The sequence below is a fragment of the Pithys albifrons genome, chromosome 7, assembly GCF_047495875.1.
Source record: "Pithys albifrons albifrons isolate INPA30051 chromosome 7, PitAlb_v1, whole genome shotgun sequence".
Lineage (NCBI taxonomy): Eukaryota > Metazoa > Chordata > Aves > Passeriformes > Thamnophilidae > Pithys > Pithys albifrons.
Window position 1 is genome coordinate 35,531,292 of NC_092464.1, and position 22,451 is coordinate 35,553,742.

Here is a 22,451-nt window from a genome sequence, read left to right on the forward strand (position 1 = left end):
AAGTGTGCAAAACCTGACCTCACTAATGCATAGTGCTATATTTGTTCACATGCATAAAATATTAAACTTATGAAAAGGCTTATTTATTTCGTATGAAATCTAATACACCCCCTCATTAAATTACCAACATTTAACTCTAAGGTGACAGATGCATTTGGATTTAACTTCACATGTTTGGAGAACAGCACTGTAACCAATGCAGAGAAGATTCTAACTATAGCTGCTCACATTTGTTTAAATTTCACAGAACAACAAGGTATTATGCATTAATAACTATATGGAGAAACACACAAACCCCACCCAATTCCATTAAATGTTTAGCTGTGTTTGTATATGATTTTGCTTGATTAGTATTTTATAGAGTATAATTCTGAAGCACGGTGCAAGTTAATAAAGTCGTGTTTACATTTTTAATAGCTTAATGTTAAATTAACTCAAAGGTGATGGGCATGACTGGAAAAGCATTAAAACAGGAATCAGAGTTATATGAGATAATGCAACTCATGATGGTGATGTTTACTTTACTGAAGCTTATAAATTAATTTGGCTGAATATTTGAGTCTATTAGAAAAATTCAATTTTTGGAGATGAAGCAGTGATGGTTAAGTTAATAGAAACTCATCCATTCAACAGAGGGTAGTATTTGACGCTGGAATAAGACACCAAGAGTTATTTGCAAAATTAATCACTTTTTTGTATCATGCCTTTCACAGCATTTTTTTATGCCTAAACTGACTTGCAGACTAAACACAGGGGAGACTTTAGTCACCAATGAAGTGATGAGCCAGGGATGGGAGTCTGCTAATGTGACAGAGTGAGCCAAAATGTGACACTGTAGGAATGTGGAAGGGGGAGTGAGGCATGCTAGCTCAAAGCACTGTCCCAGTTTCAGTGCTCAGGTGAATCTTAGGTTATTCAACCATGACCAGTGCTAAGCCACAAGACAACCAGCAGAAGATAGTCATTACTGTGCCAATTTTATTTGAGACTCATCTAAAATACCAGAAATTAAGTCTCATGTGTTCAAATGCAACACCTTGAGCTATGTGCCCAGTAGTGGACCCATCCAGACTGCACCAGCAGTCCCCTACGGCTCAGAGGGATATGAGGGACATCCAGAGTTTTTATAGCTTTTTAACAGCTCTGATGGAGTTCAGTTTTCCTACTGTCAGGTTTTTACACATTTCCATGCTCATCTTTCTCATCTCCGTCCTATTCATTCTATCTTCACTGACTGATGGGGAAGTTGTGCCCCTTGCTTGACATGGACCAAGGAAATAAATTGTTAGACAAAACCTATCAGCATTAGTATTAATTAATAACCTGGCTAACTTGCTTACAGACTGTGGGTTGAACGTGCATAAGCAGTGCTCCAAATATGTGCCCAACGACTGCCAACCAGACCTCAAGAGGATAAAGCGAGTCTACTGCTGTGATCTCACCACACTCGTGAAAGCCCACAATACCCAGAGGCCCATGGTTGTGGATTCATGCATTCGGGAGATCGAAGCAAGAGGTTTGTGTGCTTAGGAAAGCAGCAGATACAATGAAATGATGACTTGAAATATGTGCTAAGCACAAACAGGGTAGTATACTCATGCACACTGAGGACAGGATGAGAGGAGGGTTTTTTAATGTAGGTGATACATTGCTTTGCATTAGCCAGTAAAATTAAATCATGGCATTTCTTAATGCAATTTCCTGAAATGCTTTCGGAAAACATGTCAAAACATGTATTGTGTTACACTTCTGAAAGGGTGAACTTTAAAGTGAACTTTAAGTTCATGTTTATGTGTCTTTTTTCATTACTTTATTTTAACATACCTAGGGACACATCCAATTCTGAAGTAATCAGTTTAAATCAAATCCATTATTAATAACCTTTCTGGACATTGTGGGCAAGAGAACACAAGTGACTGAAAGTGACTCAGACAAGTGAGGTCACAGGCTGTGGTGTTTTGTGGGAGGACAAACTGCACAGGGTTTCACATGATGCTCAGTTACTGACTGATGGATCCTGTGGCACAGGCAGCATGTCACAGCCAAAACTCGAAGCTTCTGACAGGTTTTTGGTAAACAGACATGTACCAGATTGAAGGAAAACATGTTCCCTCCAATAATCACGTATCCCCTCTGTAATAATCATGTCCTTTCACTTTGGATAGCAAATGTGTATGTTGTGCTGCCCAATAAGCCAAATTTTTCTGTTAGTCACAGCTTCAGCACAGGAATCTCATAATGTTGAATTCATGGCATCCCAGTAATCTGCATAGCAACACACTGATACTAACCATAGGGATTTCAAAGCCATGCATCATCTACCGAATTGAATCAAAGACTTACTAGTAAATCCCCTGCACTGGTCTGTAAAGCTCTACCAGGATTATATCATCATTGCAGGGACAAATAGAAAGAATAGTATGGACTAAGACAGAAGAGCTTTACTCCAGTGATATAGTAGGAAGCTACATTGCATTTGAGATCTAATCACTTACTTGCACATTTATTGATTAAGATAAAATCTGCTGCCTGTTCTGTTTTTTTCAACATCTTTATATTTCTTTCTTTAATTGCCAAAGATTCTGATTTTGTTCTTAAGAAACAAAGTGATCGGATTTGATACAAAGTGTATCGGAATTTATAAGTAGGTTAACATGGTCCATAGTTACAATAAGGAATTCTAGGATTAAAATAAATAATGTGTCACTCGGCATGCTCTGCTGGGCTGCCCTTCATTTCATGCTGGTGTGGAGCAACATGGGGAGGGTTGTGCAAGTGAACAGATCTCTTGTGTGAAAGAACTATAGAAGGGACGTACTGATGTGGAGAACAACTGTATCCATTGCGGTTTTCGCTTATATAAGTAAAAGCTGACAGCAAACAGGAAAGAAATGTGCTCGTAGGGAAGGGCAGTCTTTTACTTGAATTCCTTTTACTTGATTTACTTGAGTTGCTCATAGGGAAGGGCAGTCTTTTACTTGAATTTATCATTAAGCAAGTGGTAAAAGGAAGAGAGACCTCTAAAGCTTTATTAATCATAGTGAAATCCAGGAAAATCTCCCACATAAAATGAATAAATCATAATAACATCACATGCCTCACCATTAGCAAATTGCAGTATTTTCCTCTAACATAATGAAATCAACCATGTACCGAACAAAATCAGAAAGTATAAATTCTAAAATTCTTTAATCCTTTAAAAAAACAATATCATCTTGATCTTTCCTTAAATGGTCCAGAGTTTCACATTGTAAGTAAAATTTTGCTACATTTAGTAGGTCTGTTGTTCTTGCTTTATTGTTTTTAAGCCTAAGTGTTGTTGGTTATTGAAGCTAAGTTAAACAAGAATTTTTTTGTTTCAGGTTTGAAGTCCGAGGGCCTCTACAGAGTCTCAGGCTTCACTGAGCACATTGAAGATGTGAAGATGGCCTTTGATCGAGGTACACCATTTTTTAGTCTTGTACAATTTTAATCTAAGCTTTCAGTTCTAGGACCTTTCAGTTCTTTTGGGGTTTACATAGGTACCACAGTAATGACACTGACATATAAACAGAAGTACAGAAAGCAGTCTTTCTGAGTCCTTAAATTGATCTGTAGTTTCATAGTTGGAAGGAATAATTAAACTGTAAGAATTGGTGGGTAGAAGACTAAGCGGATGACTGGATGATTGTTCAACCTCGTGCACAGGCCCCTGCTTCAAGTACAAGCCTAGATGGTACCAGGGGAAAGTTCTGTCTTTAACAGACTCAGTGCTTAATCTATTTATGAGTTTAAGGACCAGGAACTCCAACTGGAAAGTCATTCAGCATGTATCCTTGTAGAGAGCATTGCACCACTGTGCACATGATTGCATCTGCACAACAGATGAGAGGAGCATTGAGGAGATTGGTTGTACAGCATATTGAAAAAATAATAATTAAAACACTGCCTGATTACCATCCTTGTAGCCCTTCTGAATTGATTGAGCTGATTACCCTGGTTCTGGTTGTGCACCCAGTCTTTTTGCACACAGGACTAAGTGTTATGTAAGTGCAGGATAGGGCCTTCACAATAAAAAATACCTTTCAAGTACATTTATTCTTCTCCTTTCATATAAACAGTGTTTTCCTTCCTAATTAATTTTTTCAGGTATTACCTCTGCCGTGTTAGGAAATAGGGTCAGACACAGCCCAGTGATCACAAGCCCATGGGGGACAAGGCGGGTCCCAGTTAAGCCAGAAAGTCAGCCTGTGGTCAGGGTAGCAACCAGAAGGGTGCATGGGCACACACTGGCATGGCCATGACACAGCTGGAGACACCTAGAACATCACTCAGGCAGGGACTGAGGGCCCTGGGGGCCCACAGGCAGGAGTTGTGGGGGCTCCAGGGGAGGCTGTGCAGGCCAGCAAGGTCTGTGGGTGGCAGGTCTTAGTGTGCCTGAACACTTCTTGTTTGGAGGCAGTTTGTCATGCAGATCCCACTGTAAAGGAAGTCCAAATACCAATTTCCAAACTGACTGTTTTCATGCTGAAATATCATTTAAAAAATAATACAATATGTTGGATTCTGCAGTTGGGAACCTATGCATATAGAGACATAGGTCAGCCATTATTTGAGCAAGAGACATGCACAGTGGTATGATTGCTGTCACAGGAAGATAGCGTTGCAGATGTGTCACAGGAAGCAATGCAACTGAGAGGATGACAGTCCTCACAAGTCCCATTCTGCTCCCTGCAGGTAGATCTGGCCTGGCAAATCCTTTTGTTCTCTGTGTTAATTTTCATCTAAGTGTACCAACCTGAATGAAACTCAAAAGGAGAGGCTTCTAGAGTTGGAAGAAAGCAGATTTAAATTTATGTCTGAGCATGACTTCAACACTGCAGCAGCTACAGTTCCTTTACAAAAGCTTTGAACCACTGGAGCCACTTCAGTTTATTGCCTATTTATTGCCTATATTCACAGCATAATTGATGGCAACACACACTTGAATTAGAAAGGAAGAAAGTGTGATTTACTGGCAAAGGCAGTAGCACCTAGAAACAGCAGGAGTAAGGTGGCACGCCATTTTAGATTTCCAAAGGTAAAAAAACATGGAGAAACCTGGAAGCAGAGAAGGCAAGACCAGTTTGTATACAAAGGCTATGGGGAAGACCACTGGGTATAAATTGATAAAAATCTGTGTCTACACTTTTTAACAGTTTCATGAGGGGAAAGGGCAAGAAAGGAAAGAGGAAATGTTGCCATGAGTAAAAAAAGCATGATTAAAAGCAGCAGAACAATGAACAAAACCTTGTTATAAGAATTGTAGGACTAGAGTATTTTGAAGACCAGAAGCTAAGAACTTTCAAAATTTTCTAGGTTTGAAAATGTTTTCTCCCTGAACTGAGATGGAAAAACAGGAGGAGTTGAGGGTTTTTTTCAGGAAAGTATTTAAAGAAAAACAAAATAGATTTTTTTTGTTCCGACTTGTGGGCTGTGCAGCTAGAAGGTGGTTGTCAGCTGGCAGAAGTTTAAATTGGCAAGACGCTTCCAACCTGACTGGTCAGGGCTTACTTCCCTGTCAGATTGAAGTTTACAGAGACAGGGACATGACCTTCTCTTTTGTATCCAGTCCCATAGGTGAGAACATTGCTTTTCTGATGCCCTGTTATCCCTGCTTAGCAGTAGAAGCCAGAGCAGCATGAAGTATCCCAAGGATGAGGAATATCCCAGGTGACAGAGCTGGGAGAGAAAGGAGCTGAGAGCCAGATGGCATGTCTTGCCTCCAACACCACCTGGAAATTTTTTATTCAAATTTAACTTTTTGCCCAGAAAGCAAAGTTTATGGGAGTTTGACAGAATTTGTATTTCTACATTCACTACAGGAAGTAACTTTTTCTTTTTTGAGTAAAAAAAAAATAAAAAGGAAAACTTGGTGTCTGAAGTATAAAATGGAGAATTCCTGATCTGTCCTGGTGAATAGATAGGTGTTGCAGCAGAAACAGCCATATCTGGTAACATCACTACCTCAGACATCTCTGGAGCAGACTGCACAGCAGAAGGTAAATGTGTTTTAAAGTAGTTTGGGATAGTCAGAGGAGATGCTGAGAGCAGAGGTATGAACCAGAGAACAGAACTCTCAATTCTTGACACATACTAGAGGATGTATGCTGGCCAGAAATAAAGTTTGTTTGCCAATTTAAAGACCACTTTTTAACCATCTGAAAGCAAGGCTTTTAAACAACCTTCTCGTAAGAGCAGGGATAAAAAACCTTAACTAGTTTTAAAAGTAGAAGTTGCAGGGTTTACCGGAAGGGTTATGTGGCTTGGTGCCTGCAGTAGCAGAACACTGCACTCAGTCATTACAGAGGTCACTGCCTGCCCATCATTTCTGAGTCAGTCCCCAGGCACCTGGCTAAAATGCCAGTACACTTTTGCATCTCCAAAAACACAGCTTTTAATAAACAGGTTTTTAAACAGACAAGCCATTCTAATGTGCTGGATACATCCTTGAAATAATGCCATCAGGCTTTCTGGTTCCCAAGCTCTTTGTTGAGCCACAGGGGCCAGAAGACAATATGACAGAGAGATGAGGCAGGAGGGCTGACTTGGCTGTGTGGGATATCTCTCCTGCTGATCTCTTGTGCGATGAAGGGGTGCAATGATGAAAAGCCAGCCCTCCCTCTGACTAATTCTGCTTTGACAAAGAGACACTCACTTGTTGCTTCCAAGGAATTAAGAACAGAAAAGCAAAGGCAAGTTTGCAATGTTAACATCTTAGGAAGAGAATAGGATCCCACATAATATTACTTGGGCCCAATGAAACAGTGATAGTTGATTTTAAAACAGGGCAAAACTGGTCCTCATCTGATTTAAAGTAAGACTGCCTTCCAAAGCCAAAGCAGTGTAAATACCCCTACTGTAAATTAGCATTAGGCTCTCTGAGGCACTGACAATGTTCCATTTTAGTGATTTTTGTAACGAGAAGGAGGGGAATAATGTGGATTTATTTAATCTGGTGAATGTTGGTGCTATAGAATGACAGTTGCTCTCTGTCAGCATTGTTGAGCTGTGGCGTTGTGGCACCCAGAAAACACCCATTGTGCATTTTATCCACAGAGCTGCCATTGTCACCACTGCATTCTGTCCTCCCACTTGTTTGTATGACTGACTGGTATGCTACACTTGCTAAAAATATTATGCTGTTAAATATTACATGAGTACTTAGAGGCATCCTAATTCATACTCACTGTTTTGCCAGCATAGATGAAAACCTGTCAAATGCCAAATCAAACAAAAACCACAAAGAAGCATGTTAGCACGGTAAAGGTTGTGCAATAAAAACAAAGCATTTAGGAAAAAGGAACTTAAGAAAAATCTAATTCAGTATTCAGAGGGCATAGCTGAGGCTTTAAGAATATAATGCTTATTCTATTTCATTCTGTAATAAACTATTGATATATTTCTATGGCATCCAAAGTCAGCTGAAACTTTTAAGAAAAGGAATAAAACTTTCTTTGTCTTGAGATATTCAAACTTCAACATAATGCAACAAAATACATTAAGAGTCAAGGTAACAAGGAAAGATGAATTATGGGGTTTGGCTAGGGTTAGGTTTGTACAGCTGAAATGAATTATGTGTTTGTAATTCAAGATTTATTAAAAAATACCCTATTAACATATGGCCACTGCAATCTGATGAAAATTCCTGAAGAGTGGAAAAAAATTATTGTGGTAATGCAGAAGGTAACATAAGCCACATGTAGTTCATACAGTGTGCTACTGCAGCAGATCCTGTGTGAAATACGTGTCATGACTCTTCCATAAGTGAATTAACTTCTCTTTCTTAATGCTTTGAATTTTAAGTGTGTTTAAAAAAAACACAAATCCAGGAGTTTGATGAGAATAAGAAATAAGTGCAGCCTGCCAAGAGCCTTCAGTTGCTGAAACTGAAAGAGGAAAAGAAATCCAAAATCTATGAAAGGAAAATAAAAATCCACCTCCCCCTACACATCCACTGCAGACGTGTGTCGGGTGTATTGTAACAGATGTATTGTTGTGCTCACTTTAAAATAAACTTCAGTGCATTTCTAATGGATGTGTATTTCTCTCTGAAGTGAATAGAAAAATCTTTGACTCAGGAATTCATGCATTTTTCCTACAGTAGGCAAATATGGAAATAAGAGGTATGTTTGAAGTACATTGTAGTTTGAAATGCCTCAAGCTGAAGGGCCCCTTTAAGGAAGTTTGCTGGACTCCTTTGTAAAACTACTAAATAAATAACACTTCCATTTAATGTACTGGTGACCTGGATAATAGATGTAAGCTTCTGCTTTGCTGTATCTGTTCTGATGCAGCTGCTGGCTCCTTGGAGGTATCCATTTTCAGTGGAGCATTTTGAGTGTTCAGTGTCCATCAATTAAATAGAGCTCTCCACACAAAGCTTTACAAGACTAATGCTACCGTGCCTGGAACGTGTGGATTAAACAAAAGATTGGGGCAGTGTAAACATCCTCCAAGGGCTTATTGATGCTGTATTAAATTAAATGCTGATGGATGTATTCAGACTGTTCAGCTGCATCAAGAAAGGCTGTTTGTTTTAAACACTTAAGTATATAATCTCCTCTTGATGAGAACATATAGTGCCATTAGTCTTAATGAGAATTATGTGCATACATTGGACAGGACGTATCCCAGCAATATTAATACCATAGTTTTGTATAAAATGTCTACTATCAATATAAACTCTTTTACTCTGCTGTGAAAGCCTTTATCTCCATCTTAGATGCCATGTATCAAGCACACCCACTCATCTGTCTGTATCAGGACATGTCTACAAGTACTTATTGGTGTGAGACAAGCAAGGCAATGGCTTTACAACATGTCAGCACCTCAGTGGTAACAGCCCAAGCTTGTGCTTTCACCTCCTGGCAGACACAAGTAAACTCTTCTCTGCTGTTGAAGGAAGCACAACCCTGCATCGCCACACTCACTGTATGGTCCTGATCTTCACCACCTGCTGTGAGGGAGCACTAGTATCCTGAGTTGAATGGTGAAAAAGAAGGACTACGGGTTATAGCTAATCTCAAAGAAGCCTAAGGTGAAGCTGGGGGTTAAACCCAGACAGTCCACGGCTACTTGACCAGTGTCCTACCCTACCCATCCTTGTACTAGAAGACTACCAAAGACAGGTCTCAGGAAGGAAGGCAAGCAGAATTTCTTGACGTGGATTAAAATGTGTGTATGAGGGTACTAGGTAGTACAGAACAGATGTAGTCATTTAAGTTGAAAAATTATAGTGATCTAGCCTTGCTGCTAGTTCTTACAATTTCACTCATTGCAAGGCATGCATTAGACAAGGACTTCCCAGCAATGCTTGTAAACTTTAAGCTCATGTGTTTGGAAGGGCTCTGTAATAGAGTTCTGACTAACTGTGTTAAAATGTGGCAAACAAAGTATATGTCATTTCAGTTGCATAAATTCATCTGTTTTAGCTGTTCATTCATTACAAGTATCCATATTCATTTAACAAATTGTGATCTGTGTTTCAGAATAAATTGTGTAGCTAAATGCCTTAGCATGCCTATTTAAATTCAGATCTTTGCTATAAATAAAAGTCAAATATTGAGACTAATTAGAGGTTATCCAGCTTCCTTACTTGCTAATTACTATAGATACATTTGGATGTTTACTCTGATTTTTCCTGCTGGTCTCCTGATTGTCACTGGATATTTATGTTATTTCTCTGTGCCTTTATTTCCCCAAGTAGAGGTGAAAAAAATGGTTCATACTCCTGGGCACTCATCTGCGGATAGAAAAAACATCACAAGTTATTAATAGCTTTTTTTAGTGAATAAATGGCCAGGTGCAAGAAATATTTATATGGTTTTTTATCCAACATTAAAACAGTATGTTTGAGATGATACACTGCAGATATGGATGATGTAGTCATCAGTCCCTCCAAAAGATGTAAGCAAATAAATTGTGTACTAAAACATATAGAAACTCATTCATATATTGTAAAGTTGGTAGAAATATATTCTCATTTAAGCCTTTCAAATGTTTTTAGGTTGTTTTTTTCTTGTCAGGTTGCACTCAGTAAATCTGAAGTCTAACCTTGCTTCAAAATTAGCATGATTTCAAAAAGGTTCATCTTCCTTTTCTAGATGGTGACAAGGCTGATATTTCTGCCAGTATTTATCCAGACATAAACATCATTGCCGGAGCACTGAAGCTGTACTTCAGAGACTTACCGATTCCCGTGATCACATATGACACCTATTCCAAGTTCATAGAGGCAGCAAGTAAGTATTACCTAGTAATGTGAACCAATCTTTAATTACATTTCACATCCATAATATATATTGATAAGCAGAAGGAAGAGTGATCTGCCTGTGTGATTGTGCTGCCTTCCCTTTCCCTCTGGCTTACCCCAGTTTGTACTCCCCATGCAACTGCAGATACCTCTCTCCTGCATTCTCCTCTTCATCCTTGGCAGAGAAATTTTCCTTGCTTGTAAAGAACATGCCCAGAGGAAGCAGTTCCAATCCATGCACCAATCTCTTAAAAGCAGGATGTGGAGATTCTTAATCTTCTAATATTGTGGACTTCTGGTGCCATTTGAATGAAAAAGTCATGCAGCAAATATGACTGACTTAGTTCACAGCTTGGGAATCTATACTTTTCAAGTAAAATACGTGTTAATCCTGCTCAGACTTTTAGAGAGATTGCCAAAACTTTTAAATGAGTGAGGATACTCAGTATATGTAGGTATCACTGATACCTACATATTTAAATATGTTCAGAAATGTTGAAGTAATTCCATGCCACTTCAACCTCTAGGTAAACTTACATATTCAAGCATAGTCTCTAAAGGCATATATCCACATTCCCATCTGGTTTTGAAGGCTAATGAAAGTAATCTTACGTAAGATTTTAGTAAGACAGTCCTGGGTAGAATAATATTATGAAGCACTTAACAAAGCTCAGGTACTGTACTGTACCTATACAGACCTGTAGATAGAGCTACACACCATGGAGATAACTCCTGGATGGTCTTTGCTGCTGATTTTTTGTAGAGCCAGTTTTTTCATGCAGAAAAAATGCAGAAGTTTCTGATAAACTCCACATTTATGAGTTTAATATTTATCTCTCCAAGCACAGTCAGTGGCTTGTAAACAATTCCATAATAATAAGTTATCTTGCTGATTTATTGCTGTTTACACATGGAAAGCCCTAGTAACATTAATCCTGTTTGGTGTTTTTACAGAAATCTCCAATCCTGATGAACGACTAGAAGCAATACATGAAGTGTTGATGTTACTCCCTGCTGCTCACTACGAGACACTTAGATACCTAATGATTCATCTCAAAAAGTGAGTTAATTGATATGCAGGATAATTCTTGAAGAGCTTAACAATTTTCTGCTTTGAAAGAGAAATACTACACAAAGTACCAATAAAGCTTCCATTAAGGCACTGCAATAAACCAGTAATGTTACAGATAAGCAAACAAGCTCTTTGTGTAAGTGCATTATAAGCTATGCACATACATAGCATAGACTCTTTTGCTGGCATATTATTGCAAACCTTTGAAGAATTAATTGAAATTCATCACGCTTCCCTGAAGCAGATAATATCTGAAAAATCCTGAATGGTAGGTACTTCAGAGATGTGCTAGATGTGCTAGATGTGCTGCTGCTCTAAGGCACTGGATCCTGCTTTGCCTCTGTCTTCCCTGACCTCCTGATCTGTCTTCTTGAACAATAACCCTAAAAGGAAAGAGCTGTCTCTTACAAGTTGTTCGCTTATATCTGAGTAAGCCAAGAATCAAGTAGGGCCTATTTTTATATGACTAGTAAAAGCAATACAGGCCCCAGTTATATCTCTTTTGGTTTTAAACACACTCTGCCTCATTTGTTTTCCAAAGCTTCTTTTGGCATACATAAGGCATACATAGGGGGCTTCATAAGGCAAACATAAAGCCTCATAAGCATAAGGCACACAAAATTTTCAAAAGTGCCTACATTTCATTTTTGAAAGTTACTTGGGAGTGTACTGCCAAGTTTTCCAAGTTTTCATCTATATATCTAGGAAAACTAAGTGCTCCAGAGAGGGATGCCTTACTTCCACTGATTTCAAGCAAAACTTCATTTACGGATATGTTGCCCAAGATATTCTTTTTCTGTGGTTAACGTTTGCTGCTTGGAAGCAACAGAAAAGGGGATAAAGGAGGAATAAAGCTACAAACCTTTTATAAAGCAAAACTTTCATCTCTTCTTAGTTATTTCACTTCTTGCAACACAGTTACAAATATGGAGTATTTTCTCAATTTGATCTGCACTATTAATGCCAACCAAAAAAGAAAAAGACTTCAACTCACATAAAATTGCATCAGAGAAGATGTATGGAATGCATTTGACACTCAGTCAGGTTCCAATTATGCAGAGACTTTTTCTTCATTTTGATTCAGCTGAGGTCATTACAAATGAATAATTTTTCCTTTTGATGAGACATTACATGGGCATGCAAGAGCTTCTTTGAACTCTGCAGAAGTGAGATGCATAAATATCCACCCTTGTCAGCGCATATGCATGGACAACTCACAATGAACCATGCTGGCTTTTAAGAAGGCCTGTGGAGGCTATGGGCAAGTGAGCTGCAAGCAGAATCAGTACTTCCATGTCCTGGCAGCAAATTTTTAATAGACATGTATTGACTTGCCTTCCTTCTTCTGAATTGCAGTTCAGGCTTTGGTTCAGCTGTTGAGGTGAACTACAATGAGACAAAAATAGTCCAAAGAGCTGATTAAGCTTTCTCTCTCAAATACCTGCAAGTCACGCAACAAATTTCATCTTCTTTCCCAAATCATAGCTTTTGGCACCTGCACGGAAATCAAGTTCATCTGTTCCTATGGAGAATCCACTAGAGAGATCTGAATGTGAAAGAGGAAAAAATCCTTTAGGTTCAGACTCTGCTGTTCTGTAGATTAAACACAAGAATTCCAAATTCAGCCCTCTGGGACTCTTCCCTTAAAATACACCAGTATAAGGGAGTCTATGTGAAGACTGCAGGATCACAGCCTCTACACCACTGCTGTTTCTCAACAGAAAAAAAACCCTGCACTGAGCTGTTCTTAAAAGTACAGGAAAATCCAGAAAAGGCCCATATCAGCAACGAAAAATGACTTTGTTGGTCAATTAATTGTTTTTTTCAGTTATCTTTCTGATAACTTTTTGCTCAAAATTGGAGGAAATGCAGTAGCTTGAGCAGTCCCTCCTGTGGTGAAATACATACAATTCCATCCATGCTGACATTGCAGTGAAGCTGTGAATCTTCTTTGTGTTCAGCCCAGGCTGTGCAGCATATATGCACAGTGAAAAAGCATAGTGAGAAACATGCACAGTGAGAGAGCAGTGTTAGACTACACTTGCACAGAGGTGGCTTGGGTTACAGAGCTTGGTATGCAGCATATCTGCACTAGAAGATGAGGATGTATCTGAGCAGGAGCACTGAAAGCAAAGAGGAACAGAATTTTTCTATGAGAGGGTCATTCTTTGCAGAGAGACAACGAGCAGACGCAACACCAAGTCATACGAGTACCTCACAAACAACGGAAGACCAAACCACTTCCGTTTTCAGCCACTTTGTGCTCCCTTGGTGGCATAAATTAATCCACTCACAATGCCCAGCTGGGAATTGCCATGGCTAGAGAAGGTCTCAGCTGTTGCCAGGAGACCTCTCTCCAAGACCAGATGTGCTCCACCCTACCAGAGGATTTGTATGGAGATGCGAAACTTCATCCATGCTGTACTTACCACAGCAAATGTCTGGTCCATGAGTCACCGATCAAGGAAGGGATTGTGGCTGTCCTACACTGCAAGAGCACTCTCAGGGCTGAACTCAATATGCCACTCAAACAGAACAACACCTGTGTGATCCAGCTCTATTAGCTGGAGGGAAACCTTGAGCACAGCTTGCATTTTCCAGTCAAGGCTGACTTCTCTGCAGCTTGGCTAATCCTTGGTGGTCTTTGCTCCAGCCACAAATAGTCCATCTCCTCTTGTATTTCTATTATATGAACTGTATCAGTGAACAAAACAGCCTCTACTCCTTACTAGAAGTGACTCTGTTCTCTGTCAAGGGTAGATGGCCTATATAGCAACCTGATTTTAGCAAGCTGCCTCTCCAGGCTGCTCCAGGATTCAGTCTGCTTCTCTGAAGTATAAGAAGTAATCAGAATCACTGAGCTGTTGGTTGGCCTGAGGCTCCCAGCAAGTCAGATATAGGTGAAGAAGTGAGTTCCTGTACACTGGAAGCATCTCTGGGAGCATCAGTAGTCTAAAGAAAATCCAGGTTTGGATTTGTGGAGCACACGCCCACTGCCGATGTGATGCACACCAAGCACAATGTGTCAGAGAACTGTAGTTACTGTAGCATAGAGGACTGTTCCATACATCACCATTTAATTCATGATTGTGCTTTTATAAAAGCAATTGCCACTAATTCTTATACCCTAATAGACAGCCATGTGGAAAAATCACTGACAAGTCATGGGAAAGTTGTTCAAAGGTGCTGGGAATCACAGCCCCACCATAGTTGCATTGTACTTGTTGTGGAAACAGTTACTATATTGAGTGAAAGTAAAAGTCATTACTGAAAAATGTCATTATCCACCAATGCTTGAAGTGAAGCAAGACTACAGTTAAAGATGCAGATATTCTCTTCTTCTGGGAAGTAAACAACTAATTACCTTTTTTTTTTTTTTAGGGTTACCTTGCATGAAAAGGAGAATTTTATGAATGCTGAAAACCTAGGAATAGTGTTTGGACCTACTTTAATGAGACCTCCAGAGGACAGTACCCTTGCTACACTGAATGACATGCGGTACCAGAAGTTAATTGTGCAGATTTTAATAGAAAATGAAGATGTTCTCTTTTAGACAGAAAGGCATATCTTCAAAGTCACTTGTTTTTAAACAATTAGTTTGAAGAAAAAACAACATTTAAGTTTTTTTACACAGAAAGGAAGAATTCCTTGACTGCACTTCAATTTCTGCAAAGTTGCAGATGGATGCCAAAATGTTTAGGGAAAGCCTATGTCTCATAGACATATGCCTCTTTGTAGAAGGGAAAAAGAAGGTCAGAAAAAAATCCTCTTACCTTGTGTCTTTTGCCTTGCCTCAGATGTATATTTGTTTCAAGAAGTTTCAAACAATTTTATTGTTAACTTATTAAGAAACACAAAATGTATTTTAATATGGCTAGAAAAGCGAAAAGGTACTTAATCAGTGTTACTTGTATAGGCCTATACATTTCCTTCTTCATGAGACATAATTATATATGTCAATTGTGAAACAGAACCTATATTAAAAAGATATTTTTACTTTACCTAGCTGAAAGAATGGCATTTTATTTTAGCAAACTATAAATCAATGCGGTGCATTGATTATTTTCCACATAATTCTTTCCTGCATTTTTGCTATGATATATTGAAAACAACTGCCACTGCAGTATTATCCTGACATACCTCTTTCATTGCAAGTGTTTGAAAGGAGAATAATTTTCATTTGTGTATTTCAGCTTTCCTTAGATTTCTTTGCATTTAGGCACTAGCATCCTTAGATTGTACACGTTTAGCTATTTGCATTTCCCAAAACATAGTATATTCTATTTTTTTTTCCTCCCATGTAAAATACTGTCTTCAGAATTTTTCAAAAGTCCTGGTGGTAGTATCAATTTCACATGCCAGATTTTTCTTTGATTACAGTAATATGTAAGTTAAGTGAAGCTGGGACACTGGATATTTTCTGGCCTTGTTGAAAAGTCAGCACTTTTTTCGGCGAATGATGAAGGATTTGGTTTTTCTGTAAAAACTGAGTTATGTTTTGTCATGTTTCTGTATTTATAAATGTACAGTAAATCTGCTAAAAATGTAGGTATTTATCTTGAATGTGTTTCCTGATGGTTTGTTAAAAAAAAATAAAAAGAAAAAAGAATGTGTAGGACATGTGGGAGCTGGTAAATTTAATTATTACCAAATTTTAATATTTTTCTCCCATCACAAACATTGACCTACAGTTCATAGTCTAATTGCAACTTATTCCTAATGTTAAAACTGTTTCTCAGCATGAGATGTTTCTGCAAGCATAGAAAATGAGCATACTTTACTACCAAACTCAGTTTTCAATAAAAAAAATTCTAATACTCTTCTCATCTTGATCATTTGTAGCATATACTTGGTAACTTAGTGATGCAGTTTCCTGAATTATTTCAGGGAGCACATGTTTCTATTCAAATTGAAAAATAGTGTAACTATGATAATGAAGGGCAGTAGAGGGGTATGACTGTAAATTTGTTGTCTTCTAGAGAAATAACTAAGGGCTAGATAGAATAACCCAGATTGCAGAGCAAATGCTAAATAGTTGGAGTTCCCAATACTTCCATAGATCCTCCTGCCTTGTACAGGATTATTTGTTGTAGGTTATGTACTACTTAATACTGTCATAAAAATTATCTGGAAATGGTTTTATTTTGTGAAGTGAAACATGCTTTGTAATTTATGATAGTGTAAATGGAAGGAAAAATCCCATTAAATGTGTTAAAAGAGTTCTGGTGTCTGTCACTGACTGTGTGGCAAGCTGCCAAGTGAAAATCAATCGCTAATTGCCATCCTGACATTGTTGGAAACTTTCCTACTCAAAAATTTAAAACAGTTTTACTGAATGTCAGCAGTTTCGTGTTGGCACTTGGATGCCCATACTACCCAGCCAAGCCCATGCAAACATTTCTTTTCTGAGACTGCCCTGAGCCACCTCTGTGCAAAACTTCAAGTAAGCAATGAATCACAATATCAATCCAATCAATATCCAAGAATCAATGCCATCAAAGCACTTCTCCTCACTCTTGAACACAGACATTTGACTAACAGTGAATTTCTTTATATTTTTCTGGTCAGTTATGAGTTATTTTTTTAAGGCAGAATGCTCACAGCTTTAGCATGTCTCAACTGCCTGGAGTCTTCAGCACATGTTCCATCTGAAGGATTTGATGACAGTACAAGGCAATGTGCTTAGAAAGACCCATGCTTAGTGTCTGGAAAGCTAAAGGTTCCAATCTGTTGAATAGAGGGATGAGTATGATTCTGCATCTTCAAACACAAATGTCTAGTGAATTGCCCACGTGTCACTTGTCCAAGTGGTCACCTGACATCCAGCATCCCCAGGGCCATGTTGAGCACGCAGGTAAAAGGGCCCCGTCCCCTCCGCGCCTCACTAGCGCCACCTGGTGCTGCGCCTGCTTCATCTGCTACGTCTGACTGGCCGTGGCCATCACTGCTGCACCTGCGGCTGAGCTGCACCACTGAGATCAGATGGTTCATGTTTCAGATTCACCGTTCGAGGAAGTAAAAAGGAAGCAGACTTTCCTCTGCAAAACTGACTGCTAACACAGTAGAAAAATCATATTTACCTTTAATGGAAACCAATACCCCAGTACATAGACAAAAATGGATTTAACTGGATTACACGAAATCCTTCCCTTTGCTTCAAGAGCACGGTGGCTCATCTCACATGAGGCACTACTAGAGAGTAGTAGGAGTCATCTGAAAGATGCTTCATGAGACTGTATTTGAGCTGATGTAACTTCCCTGGTTGGTCATTTCATCTCGAGTGGAATCCAGTTCTTCACCTCTGGAAGCAGGTGAGATACCAGTGTCTGCCTGCAGCCACGTGTTCAGCTTTGGTGAAGCAGCAGTCCCCTCCTGTGGCCATCCACTCCTGATTCCTGTATGCCATTCATCTTCTGGTGTAACAGATGCCACTCTGTACCCCCTCACAGCTGCTGGGGTGAGACAACATGCCTTCCATAAAGCAGAAGTCTTAGCCACAATCAGTAAAATATTACATCAAGTTATGTTAATGGTGTAAGGTGGTAGCTTTTCAAAGTGCTGTGGAACAGTTGAAATCTCTTCCTTATACCACTGTTTTTTCAAGACTCATTGCTGTCAGGTTTAAATATTTGGAACCTGCCAGGGCAACTGAGGAAAAGAATTGTTTTCTGGTAACACTGCACTGGAGACAAGGCCACATGATCTGTGTCTGACTCCAGAACACATATGTACTGAAAGGGCATTGGACAGGGAACTGCTGAAGGGTTCCTCAATGGAGACAAAGATTTGGAGGTCCTCTACTCAGAGACTAGTTGTCTTGAACTTCTTTATCTCATTCACACAGTCAAATACCACTGGAATTGGACAACGTATGTAGAAGTTACTAAGGAAGAAGAATTTGCAGGGTCAAAGAAAGAGAAAGTGTATAAAGAAAACTTTTCTTAAGTTACAAAGAAGACAGAGCTTTGTGCTAACCCTCCTCTCTGTGAGCTGAGGTAAGTTTAAGCTACATAATGGATCTAACAGAGCACAAAGTGACCTGAATTGGTACCACATTACCACATTCATGTTATTTCTAAAGAAGAGGTAAAACTACACTTTCCTCCACACTTAGCCTTCTCAAAACTCACACAACACTTGAGCTTAATTGACAGAGACAGCGCTTCAGGGGCACTTGGCTTAAGACTCTGCGGAGGAAAGTATCAGGTTTGAGATCTCTTCTGAAACAAGATTTTTGAAAGACCTGACCTGTGTATACTGTCAAATTTGGTACACAGGAGGGAGGAGGGATTGCAGGTGTGGTATTGGGCTAAACTCTGATCTTATGAAGATGTTGGAGAGATGCTGGGAATGCCTGGGGTAATAAAATAGTTGGGCTGAATCACATAATCATAGAGTCATTTGGATTGGAAGGTTACCTTGTCCAACTCCCCAGCAATAAGCAGAGACATCTTCAACTAGGTCAGGTTGCTCAGAGCCCAGTCCAACCTGACCTTGAACATTTCCAGGGATGGGGAGGCTTTAAGTCCCGTTTTAAAGATGCAAAAGTGAAGGTGGGTGCTGAAAGCAGTTTGCAGAGCACACAGAGCAACTGTGTCATTCATGATAAGCTCAAACACTGCACAATGCACATCTGTGAAAATAAGACACTGTGAAATTATTAACTGTTTGCAGAAGGCTCAGCCTGGACTCACATGTCTGGAGGGAGCATTTTCCTAGCACAGCTAGGTTGCTGCTGTCTCCCCTTCTTCCCACGTGGAGATGTAGACAGCAACAGCCTCTTCAGCTCCTGTATCATGTTCCCTAACACAGAGTACTGATCAGAGCCTGATCCTGCTAATGGCTGTGTTGTGTTGCCCTGCTGTGTGAGAAGGGGCTGGAGAGAGGGCAGAAAAAGAGACTGGGAGGAAGATGTGAGAGGGGATCCACAAGTGGGCACTGCTCTAGCTGTTCAAGCTTCCCAAAATGGCAGCAGCTGGAGAGACTATGACATTTGACCTTGATGCTGTACTCTCCCAAAACCTTGCTCAAAGGCACAAGCTGCAGGAGCCTGTCTGGACATATTATTTCTTTATTGACTAGTACAGGGTCAAAGCCTTCAATGAAGAGAGGAAGAAGGTTCCGGTGCCAACAGACCCCAGGGGACTGAAAGCATGAAAACTCTTGAGTAGGAAGGTAATTCACAAACACACAAGAATGCCATCTGACTGGATCTTCAAAGCAGAATTATATTGCTATGTCCCCTACAGCTATCTAGAGGGAATGAAGAGACTGTAGGGCTCATGGAGATAAGAGTGAGAGCATCAATACAATTTATGTTCTTTAGCTGTTGAGATTAATTCCTTGATTAAAGTAAAGATAATGGTTAAGATTCAGAAATCTGAACCTTAGGGAACTATGATTATTGCTGAATGCTCTAGGGCTTGCAGATTCAGGTCATCAATGAGGGGCATACTTTACATTATCTTTCTCTGAAGGCATGGTACTCTGGATATAATTATACTGATGCTACAGCTAGAGCCAGGACTGGGAGTTCAAAGTCTGAAGGACATGGATTATTGCAGGATGTTGTAAGGACTGCAGTTAGAAAGAAACCTTGTGTCAGTTGGAGCAAGTGCTTTGTACAGTACAACAGAAATGAACAGCATGTTATAAGTAGAGAAACTGTCATGGTTTAGTTTGCAGTGAACTTGGGGATGGCACAAACCAGGACTGAATTGCAGGGCTCTGCAGGGCCTGACAAAGTGGTGGGTCAAAGTATTCTTTTCTCTTGGAAGCATGAGCCATTTGTTAGCAATAAAATGAAGGATGGAATGAGAAGTAGGGTTAGCCATATGGTTTGGAACTGTAGATCTTGAAGAAGATGCCTTATTTTCTGTTCCACTGTAGGGCACATGGGTATGGCCAATGTGCAGGAAGATCCATATTATTTACCACACGCTGCTACCTGAGAACTTTAGGAGACTGGAGTGCAAAGTCATTCATAAAAAGGTGATACTTTAGGCTGAGTGAGGAGTCCAAATACTGAGGAACTCGTATTGTTACTGCATGCTGCACAGCCCTCAGTATTATAATGTCAATAAGGGACTGTTATTTATTGGGTAGGGGGTGTTCTATAGACATGAGTCTCACAGTTGCAATTTAAGTAGGAATTAGAGACAGACTTTGGAAATCTAAAACCTGAAGAACTGAGTTGTTACTGAAGTTGCAAAAACTGCAGCATGTTGCTAACAATCACCTCTGTCTTTCTATTTGATTTTCTGGTTAAGAACAGGGATATTGGATTAACAGATTTTTTTGCAAGGCCGGAAGAGCTAGGAAGAGTCCTGGTGTCAATAGTCATAAATACGTGCATTTTTCTGTTCTGATGTAGGAACAGGACCTTGGTTTTATCTTCAGATACTCAGTTGGTTCAAACACAGTGCTAATAATGCCAAGGTTGTGGGTTCGATCCCATGTTACCCATTTATTTAAGAGTTAGACTTGATGATTCTTTTAGGTCCTTTACAATTCAGAATATTCTAATTCTGTGATTCTTTGAAGGGTGGAAGAGAACACAAGTTTTAGAGTTTCAGATTCAAAGAATCAGAGTTTGCTGCTGGATGTACAAACATAAGGAAAGGACTGGTGTCAGAGACCTACACTTTTCTGTTTGCTTCTGCTGTGGTGAATAATTCATGGCATACAAAGAAGGGCTGGCAACTGACTGGGAACTGAAAGTTTGAGAAGCTGTGTTTACAGTCTGTTTTAACGACGTTTTTGGCCTTCCTTATAGTTATGGGGGGTTTAGCTAAAATTTCAGAATCTGTTGTGTTCTGAGACAGATTTATTCATGCAGCTGAACTTCCCATTTAAGAAGGATGAGCACTAGCACCTAGGTAATATCTTGCATTCCACTACAGAACTGGTTTCCTTCATAGATCTACTGTGAAGGCCCATGTAAGTAAAGATTCTGTCCATGCTAGTGATGGACGTAAGGTTTGGAAATTTAAGACTACATCTATGTCAGTCAATAACATGGAGTCAACGCAGTCTTGTCCTGCCCATGTAACATTGTACTTAACTGAGGTCCTCTCAGAGACCCACCTGTGGCCTTTGAGAGTAATTTTTCTAGAGCCACTGTTTCAAAAATTCTGCAAGGGCTGTGTTTCAGCCCATCAGAGTGGTGTTTCATACTTAGAGGCTGAGATGGTGCGATGCATGACTGTTACATGAGGAGTGGCTGTGTACTGAAGTGTTTGAGAGCTCAAAGCCTGTTGCAATGAAGCTGAACAACTATGGGGGGTGGGGGACAAACTTGTGTGCTTTCATCTGTTCGGCCTAAGGGAAATAATCCTTTGCTCTCACTGCCTTGAAACCATGCCTTACCAGTGCACTGACAGAGGCCAGAATTCAATATTGTGCCAGGGAGTCACCACTAATGGGTTAATTCACCAGGTGCAGGGTTCAAACCTATGTCCCAGGTGGGTTTTTTGGCAAGACAGATTTAGCCTGGGAATGGAGGCTGCAGTCCCATAGTCTTGAGCAGCAGCCTGGTGTCAAGAAAAATGTTCTTCTCCATTATAAAAGGTTTGAGTCCTTCCTGTGGTTATTATGGTAAAGGCTAAGATTGGACATGCTGCTAGTACTTGAAAATCTAAATCTAGAATTGATGTTACTCCTGGCTTCTTCTGAAGAGACAGCCTGATGCAGATGGGAACCAATTCTTTGTGTGGTCTTTCCCTGTACAGAGATCCCTTGGTTTAAATTAACATGACTTTTAGGCTCTGAGATCTAAGAGTTCTAAGACCTGCTGAATGCTAAAGGGCCAACTTGTGCCAGCAGGTATCCATGTTGCAATTTTCTATAAGCCAATTGTTTAATTTTACGTCAGGGCAGGAGTTTAAGGATTGAAACTTGAAGAACCAAACATGTTGAATTTTGCTGGGAATATAGACCTAAGCAGAGGTCTGCTCTTTATAGGTGCCAGTGCCGTATGCTCTTTTCTACATTTGGCTTGAACATGTCCCTGGCCTTAAGGTTGGCATTTGAGAAACCCAAGTTTCAAACATCCAATATATTTGCTGGATGGTCTGGGGTTTTGAGATAAGTAAGAGATCTGAAAGT

At 39.7% G+C, this 22,451-nt stretch overlaps 1 protein-coding gene across 1 annotated transcript in view; it reads left to right on the forward strand.

Annotated features, from left to right (window-relative positions):
• The window catches only part of CHN2 (chimerin 2), a 159,955-nt gene extending 143,391 nt beyond the window's left edge, over positions 1-16,564 (forward strand). The window contains exons 9-13 of the mRNA XM_071561008.1: positions 1,343-1,516; positions 3,363-3,440; positions 10,125-10,262; positions 11,228-11,333; positions 14,727-16,564. Of these exons, the coding sequence (XP_071417109.1) occupies positions 1,343-1,516; positions 3,363-3,440; positions 10,125-10,262; positions 11,228-11,333; positions 14,727-14,898 (668 nt within the window). The 3' untranslated portion in view covers positions 14,899-16,564. The remainder of the gene's footprint in view (positions 1-1,342; positions 1,517-3,362; positions 3,441-10,124; positions 10,263-11,227; positions 11,334-14,726) is intronic.
• Positions 16,565-22,451: the final 5,887 nt, after the last annotated feature.